The sequence below is a fragment of the Alligator sinensis genome, unplaced genomic scaffold (genome assembly GCF_000455745.1).
Source record: "Alligator sinensis unplaced genomic scaffold, ASM45574v1 scaffold1056_1, whole genome shotgun sequence".
NCBI classification, from domain to species: domain Eukaryota; kingdom Metazoa; phylum Chordata; order Crocodylia; family Alligatoridae; genus Alligator; species Alligator sinensis.
This window is the reverse complement of record NW_005842818.1, coordinates 149,243-156,846: the sequence shown is the minus strand read 5'-3', so window position 1 is coordinate 156,846 and position 7,604 is coordinate 149,243. Positions and strand designations below refer to the sequence as shown.

The 7,604-nt window shown below is 50.0% G+C and overlaps 1 protein-coding gene across 5 annotated transcripts in view; it reads right to left on the bottom strand.

The window, feature by feature from the left end:
* Nucleotides 1–3,729: 3,729 nt before the first annotated feature.
* The window catches only part of ANKRD16 (ankyrin repeat domain 16), an 18,178-nt gene continuing 14,303 nt past the window's right edge, over nt 3,730–7,604 (bottom strand). For all 5 annotated transcript variants that reach the window (XM_025191450.1, XM_025191448.1, XM_025191447.1 and 2 more), the window contains exons 7-9: nt 6,326–6,404; nt 4,728–4,914; nt 3,730–4,343 (exon numbers count right to left, since the gene is read on the bottom strand). In XM_025191450.1, coding sequence (XP_025047235.1) covers nt 4,733–4,914; nt 6,326–6,404 — 261 coding nt within the window. In that variant the 3' untranslated portion in view covers nt 3,730–4,343; nt 4,728–4,732. The remainder of the gene's footprint in view (nt 4,344–4,727; nt 4,915–6,325; nt 6,405–7,604) is intronic.

Here is a 7,604-nt window from a genome sequence, read left to right as displayed (position 1 = left end):
GGAAGAGCTGCCAACAAGCTCAGGGCACCAGCTGTGCTTGCCTGTCCTTCCAGGTGACCCCAGGTAACTCCCCTCTTGGCAGCCCAACTGCAAAGGGGCATTTGCAGGGGGCTGGTAGCAGTCATGCAAAGAGTAGCATAGTTGCCTGGCAAGTTGGAGAGCTCTGGTTTGAGACCTCCTAAGGTCCTTTGCACTCCTGGGATTTGGGAAGGACAGTAGGATTGGATGACAACCCTGGTCACTCGCTCACCGCTACAAAGCCAAAAGACGCAGGACAAAGGCCTATAGCAGTGACAAACAGTGGGCAGGATTTGCACAGCAAAGCAGCATCCGCCTTATCAAAGTTATTCCCTAAACAGAGCTGCCCATTAATAAAAACACAGAGGGAATAATAGCACGGCTACTGATATCTCCTTCTGTCGCAGACTCCTGACAGAGGATCTCCAGGGAAGCTGATTTCAGTGGAAATATCACACAAACCTGCCTGAGGAAAAGAAAGGTGACAAGTGCCTGCTCCTGCTAGTAAGCGCATCTACACGTGCATTAATGCACTTTAGTTAATGCGCATTAAATCTAGAGAGGTATTAGGAAAATGTGCACTAGCCTGGCTTAATATGCGTTTACTAAAGCAAACATTTTAAAAGTGAGGCTTAATGCGCATTAGCCCATTTTCATGTGCATTCAGTAAAAAGCATGGGTTTTTATGTGTCAGGTATCCAGGTTGTAGCCGTATTGGTCTAGAGGAAAAGGCAATCAGGACTCGTGGTAGAGATGACCTCTTTTATTAGACCAACCAGATTTTTGCCAAAAAAAAAAAAAATGCAGATAAAAATAAAAGAGATCTTCTCTATTACAAGTCCTGATTGGTTTTTTTATGTGACACTTTAATGCACACTGAAATAGGCTAATGCACATTAAAGTGCACATATAGACATGAAACCAACAGGGTTTGATCTGATTTCCAAAGAGAGAAGAACTGGGTCTTTGATGAGTACAGAAACAAATGGCTTTAATGATGGGAACCATTAACCTTTTGGAGCAAGGGCTTCCAACTACTCGGTCCTGTGCCTCGCATGTGATTGGGCTGCCATCTGGTTGTAGTAAAACATGATTCATAGCAATTATGCACAGCTTCTTCTTTAACAATGAACATTTCCTGAGCTTGAAAGCCTCTCTCTGGTACTTAGCTGAGCATCTCGGACTCCACTAAATCCTCTCTCACAGACCCCGGAGGAAGTCAGAACTCAATCTCATTTGCAGAGGAGGAAACTAAAGCCTAGAGGATGGTAAGCGATTGGTCCCCAGCTCCACAGGAAGTCGGCAGCAGGGGCAGGAACCAAATGCAGCTTCTCCTGACCGTACTGCTGTAACAACCACAGCATCCTTCCCCTTTCTAGCACAGTGTTTTCCAAACGCCATAAAACGAGGCCTCTGCAAAACACTCAAGGGACTGCTGCGTGGAGCTGAGCAGCGACTGCATAACAGCGACTGCTCTGCCTCCCTCTGCAAGCTTGTGGTACTTGGATGCTTGCCCCATATCACCAAAAGCCCTGGTGCATCCTGCATCAAGCACTCTGTACTTGTAAGGGCCCAGGTAATGCTGTTTAAAACAGCCTTGGCCACGGGCTTTGTATAGAGATGACTAGAGACGACAAAGCTGCTACCCAGGAGAACTCCACGAGCCGTTCCCATTAAAATCACCGGGCACGTCTGTATAGATCTGCCCCATGTAAATGCAGCAGAATCTGGCCCTGTCTATTATACAGATGCGCCTTCCTTTTGCACAGATGGGCACACCCAGGCTGGTGTGTCCAAGGGGCACCTAGAGCCCCTGGGCTTGCACAAGGGTCTGCACCAAAGAGAGACTGTAAAGCTAGTTCTTCCTAAGGACCCTCTCCGATGGAGGGGAACCTGCTGCCAGGCGGATTCAAGTAAAACCTTCGGTCATTTGGGGAGGGCAGCCAGGCAGGGAGGCTTCCTATTGCTGCTTCACCGAGCCGAGTGCTGGAACTGGCACTTTTTAAGGTGTAACTGGAATAAAGCCATTCGCCTCTTGTCCAGGTCGCCCTCATCACCCGCATCCAGCAGCCGTGAGTGCGTAGGGCATGCAGCCTGGGGGGCTCGTGCCCCAGCAGTGTGCGGTCCATGGGGCGTGTGGTCCCCAGCCGCTTTGATACTGGACTGCCCCAACGGCAACCGGCTTCCAGGTACAAAAGGACCTCCTGTCTCTATTGTCTCTATCCCAGCAGAGCAGAGGCAAGTGGCAAGCAAACGGATTCCTAGAAAGCCTCAACTTGCAACCCTCAAGGTTAACACTGAAAAAGCATTTAGATGCACCCTTAGTGACCTGCCAAAAGTGACGTTTCCTGAGTCTTAACCCAAAGCTGCTCTTGCACAAAACTGACTTTCTTCTCCCATCGAATCACCATAAGCCTGCATCTAAGTTACTTCCTTTGGCCAACCTTACCACATCTGAGGCTCCTGCATTTATATATGCTAAAAAAAACCCCAAACAAAGCAAAAACGTCAGGATGTCTGATAGCTCGTATTATTGTGGCATTTAAAGAAAAAAGAAAGTCTGATGCAAAGCCCATTGAAAGCAACGGGAAGCTTTCAATCGTTTGACTGGTGACGACTGATTTTGGGTTAGGGCTTTGGACACAGAAAGGGTGCAACGCAGAGAGAGGGTGTGCAGCACACGTTGTGCTTTCTCCCTTGCTTTTCAAGTATGGAGCTAACAGTGACAGTGGTTTCTCCAAGGATTCAAAGGCATTACCCCCTGCTACTGTCACCAAACAAGCACAGCTGGGGCTATTATTCAGGTAAATATATGTTAAAAAGGAGGCTGTCCTCACTGATGTAAGAAATGTTCTGCAAATATTGCTGGTCCGGCAGTGAAGAATGAAATCCCTTGTTGCTAAACGGCTGCTATTTTAGGGTCTGCTTTGCCTGTCATTGAAATCAACAGGAAGTTTCAGACGGATGTCACCGGGAGCTGAATGAGGACTTCCAGGGCCAAATTGTGACTCTGAAAACCCATTGGCTTGGCTCAGATTTCCATCCCTGCTTCCCACGAGCTGGCTCCATCTCCAGCTGCAACAGGGTGGGGACAACCCAAGGTCTGACTCATTGCAGCAGGGTTTGGTACTGAACAAGAAGGCGCAGCGGGACATGCAGGGGATGGGCAAACAAATGACAGGGAGCTAAATGGGACTTGCTGCACATCAGCTCCTCCATGGTAGCCACCCCGATGTATGATCTTATCCCACGATAAGTGAACGTTGCACTAGCTTAGCCCACAGCTCAGCTTCCACTTACCACGGGGTGGGTAGGAGCAGGCACACGGGCAGCTATCGCAGGATGGCTGAGATGGAGGAAGCTCCCATCCCTTTTAACCTGCTATGACCAGTTCATTTGTCCGTGGTGGTACCCAGCCCCTCCAGTCAGAGGCCTGCCTGACTTTTACTAACTGCTATAAGAAATGGGAATATTAACGATGCCCTTCTATTAACTGGGGACAGAGGCAGATTCTGTTTCTGCATCAAACCAACATCTCTGCTGTGATAATTACAGGCCAATTCTGGAACAAGAGCTGCCCAGGGTCCTTTTTTAAAAGAAGAACATAAAAGCTCGATGGTGAATACAGCTCTTAGCCCCAGACTGTCAGACACGTGCAAGGGAAGCAATAAGTATGAAGCCTTTCCCCCTGAGCACTTCAAAGAGGAGGATTTTTATTTTTACTATTAAAAGATGGTGAGACGTGTCAGACTGACTGTCTGGAAGAGGAAACTCCTCCTCTGAGTCTGATACAAAGCCCATTGAAGGCAATGGGAGGCTTTCAATCGTTTGACTGGTGACGACTGATTTTGGGTTGGGGCTTTGGCCACAGAAAGGGTGCAATGCAGAGAGAGGGTGTGCAGGCTTCCTCATGCTACCTAAGCTTTCCCAGCCAGGTTTTCGAAAGAATATAAGGGGAGGTCCCCTCCAGAGCTAACAGGGCTAAATGTTCCTCACCTCTATTGGCCTCTATAATCAGGTGCCCCAAAAGGTTACCAGTCTTGGCTCCTTGTCCTTAGGAACAGGACAGAGCCCTGCCCGTCCTTCCATCCAGGCCACTGACCGGCTGTGCCATTGTGGCAACTTGTGGACTCATATTAGCATGAGGTCCAAATCTCCCAGGCAAGGTTGGGACCCCATTTTGCTGGGAACGGTGCAAATGCCGATAAAGAGATACCAAGGAGCGCGGTTCAAACCCATGTGATTAGAAGGGAATGGCAGGGATTCTCCGATGAGGAAGACCGTACAGGTGTCTGTGAAGCCCTTGAGTGCATGCGCCCAAAAGCCTGCAACAACAGCAAAAAAAAGATATTTTTTTTTGCTGTTTTCTAGGTGATAAAAGGTATCATCTCTGAACCAAGAGTTTTAGAGTTTGTATTCCTTCTTATCCACATGATACACCGGTTTCAAATGCTATCTGAGACCCTCCACATAACCTGTTTGCAAGGTGCTCTTTCACAGATTCACAGAGTTAGGGGCTGGAAAGGACCTTGCGAGATCATTGGGTAGGAAAGACCGCTGTGATCAAATAACCCCAGCAAAGTGTGATTCCCTTACTCAGGCAAAACGTCCACTCTCTTTAAAAGGAGTTGGCCTTTTAAACCACTTCAAGGTTTGACCCTTTCTTCCACACTCAAAACCAGCGACCACACAAGGATACTGAAAATAACCTGTTTTATTTTCTTGCCGGCCACTCTCCCATGCTAACATCGATTCCTTCAAAGAGCCGGAGGACTTCTGGCTTCTTTGCCAGCTGCTGTGCGGACGTTCCCGTGCAGTCCCGAGAGTCCTGAAGTCCGGTTTGCAAGAGGATGGACACACAGGTGGCGTGCTGGCCGGAGCAGGCCATGTGCAGGGCTGTGGGAAGACCAGACGGTGAAAGGGAACAGAGCGGGGATCTGGATTCTGGGGGTGACACGATGGAGGAAGATCCAGCAAAGAAACTGGCCGAGGCTGGGAAATGACTGCGATATATTTTGTCCCTGACCCAGGGCCTGCATTCTGCAGTGGCGGGACTTGAACATCGCTGCTGGGCACATTAAGGAAAGTTGGGAAATGTTAATGACCTGCCATGAGCCCAATGAGCCATGCTCACTGCACCCATAGTCGGCAGTCAGGCCTCTGAAGACAGCCTAAAATGAAGACAGAGTTTGGCTCAGCGGGTCGCACACGGGAGATTGGCTTTGGCAGCTGTTGCTGGAGCAGGCGGAGAGGAGAGCAGAGTGAGACAGGTCTCCAGCCCTTGTTACTTGCAAGTGAGTTTTGGTTTGAATGAATAAAAGGGTCCAAAAGATGCTGGATGTGGTGATGAGTCTTCCAGGAGCTTGGAGTCAGCCCAGTATATCACAAGGCGGGGCATTAAATGAGACTATTTCTGTTCATTTTGGGCTGCTTTTTCACATAAAGTACCCTCTGCCCAAGCACAGTATCACCTGTATCCACAGCCCAGTATCACCACCATGAATAACCATCCAACACAAGGCTGTCCCAGGTAGAAGAAACTAACTGTATCATCTTGGGGAAGGTCAGGGGGGAGGTTTGTATTGTGAGCATAACTAAATTATGACATGGATGATTGTATAGACAGCATCTAATTCATAAGTGGTGCATGTCCTTGGCTAGTAGCTCTGTGGATGTCAAAGGGATGATGCCAATATAGGCCAGCTCGGGGGTCTGGAGCACAGTCCATGAGCACACAACATGTGCTGGGTCTTGGGTGCTGAGAAAGAAAGTTTCAGCGCACCAGTTGGATTGTCCCTGGTCCCAGTATAGCTGCTAAGCTGGGAATCTGGTCCAGTCTTGGATAGCTGGGTTCACCAGCCTTCCTCACCTCATCTCTTGGCTCAGTCCTGCAAGGTCCTCAGTGTCTTTTGCAAAGTCCTGAGAGCCTGCATCGCCCAGTGACATCAACAGGGAGCTGAGGGCACCAGGGGTCTTGCAAGAGATGTTCAGCCTTGCAGCTCCTGGGACAAAAGACATCCCAATAGCTGAGGGATGTTTGGGCTTCCCTGCCGTGGGGTTACACGGGGAAAAGGCTGGCATGTGACTGCTAGAAACCACGGCAAACAGGTAAGTCAAAGAGCCCCTGAATATCCCTAATTCATAGTGACATCCAAATTCCACCGACAAAGTTACAAGCCATTTTTACGTACACCTGCTGCAGGTTTCAGCCTGTGCCCTGTACGCTCACAAAAAGGGAGACAGGGCATCTCTTTTTCAAAAGTGGCAAGTACGGCTACACAAATAGGAAATGATCCCAAGTCCTTACCCGATTGGCTTTTCCCGTCTCTGGCTTGCAAGTCAGCGCCCAAGGACAGCAGCGTTCGGATGGTGCTTGCGTGTCCTTCCTGCATTCAAAAGCACAAACGACATTTACTGCGGGTCTGCCGAAGCAGCCCTTTAACCCTTCCCAGTTTTGCATCTCCTATAAATGTGCAGGAGTGTGCAATAGAAAAAAAGCCTGTGAATCAACGTTTACCAAACCTCTATGGGTGGCACATAGCCAACACTGCACGCCCCATGGAAAGATTCAGTGCAGGATGCCGATTTTTGATCCAGTTGAGGGTAATAGGAGAGGGAGATTCAGCTCCTGGGATCTGAGGGCCCCCCGGCGGATCAGGAAATTACTCTTGGCTGCCCGTGGCCTCAACAGCCTGTTGCTTTAGCTAGAAGCACAGCACCACCTTCCTCCTCCTCCGTGGGTGGCCAGCTCTATGGACAGCTCTAATCAACCCAGCAATTCCCATGCAAGATGATCCTCCCTGCCCTGTTCTGCCACGGCCAGGCCGATTCCCAGCAATTCCCATGCAAGATGATCTGCACTGCCACGGCCGGGCAGAAAGGCCACAGCACGTGGATGACCTGGTCCACAATCAGTTCTGCTTGAGGTCTGCCAGGGTCTCATCTGGATCCAGCGGCTGCCGGCAGAACTGCAGGCCTTTCCTTGGGCTTGCACGTTCCTGTTAACTGTTCACAGGCTCTTGACAAAGAAAGGAGCTCGGTCCAAAGACAGTCCTTGAAACGATGATGCTTCGTGACGAGCCGTCTCCAGGTGCAATGCTAAGGATACAGGCAATAGCTTGCAAGAGACAGGGAGAATCGAAGCCCCAAATGTGCCAAGTGCTGAGTGCCTCCTGGTCCCCGTGAAAGCAACAACAGATAGTTGTTAGGGGCTGGAAGGGACCTTACAAGATCATCGGGTCCAGCCCCGCTGCACTTGGGCAGGAAAGACCCCTGGGGTCAGATGACCCCAGCACGGTGGGCATCAAGATGCTCGTTGGCAATCAGCTGGAGTCGAAGGCGGAAGACCCCTCCTCTCGCCCTTATGGACAGGTCCCGGCTCAGTAACGCCGGAGACCGAAGTCCTCAGCTTTTGGGGTGAAGACCCGTAACTTCCCCAATTATTTGCTTCGGATTGGCCATCCCAGTCATGCAGGTAGTGATAGGCAGCAGGCAGGCCAGCTCAGGGGCCTAAGGGGACCGCGAGGACACATCTCAGCTGAATGCCCCATTTGCCAAGTGAGCAAAGGAAAAGAAAACCACTCGGT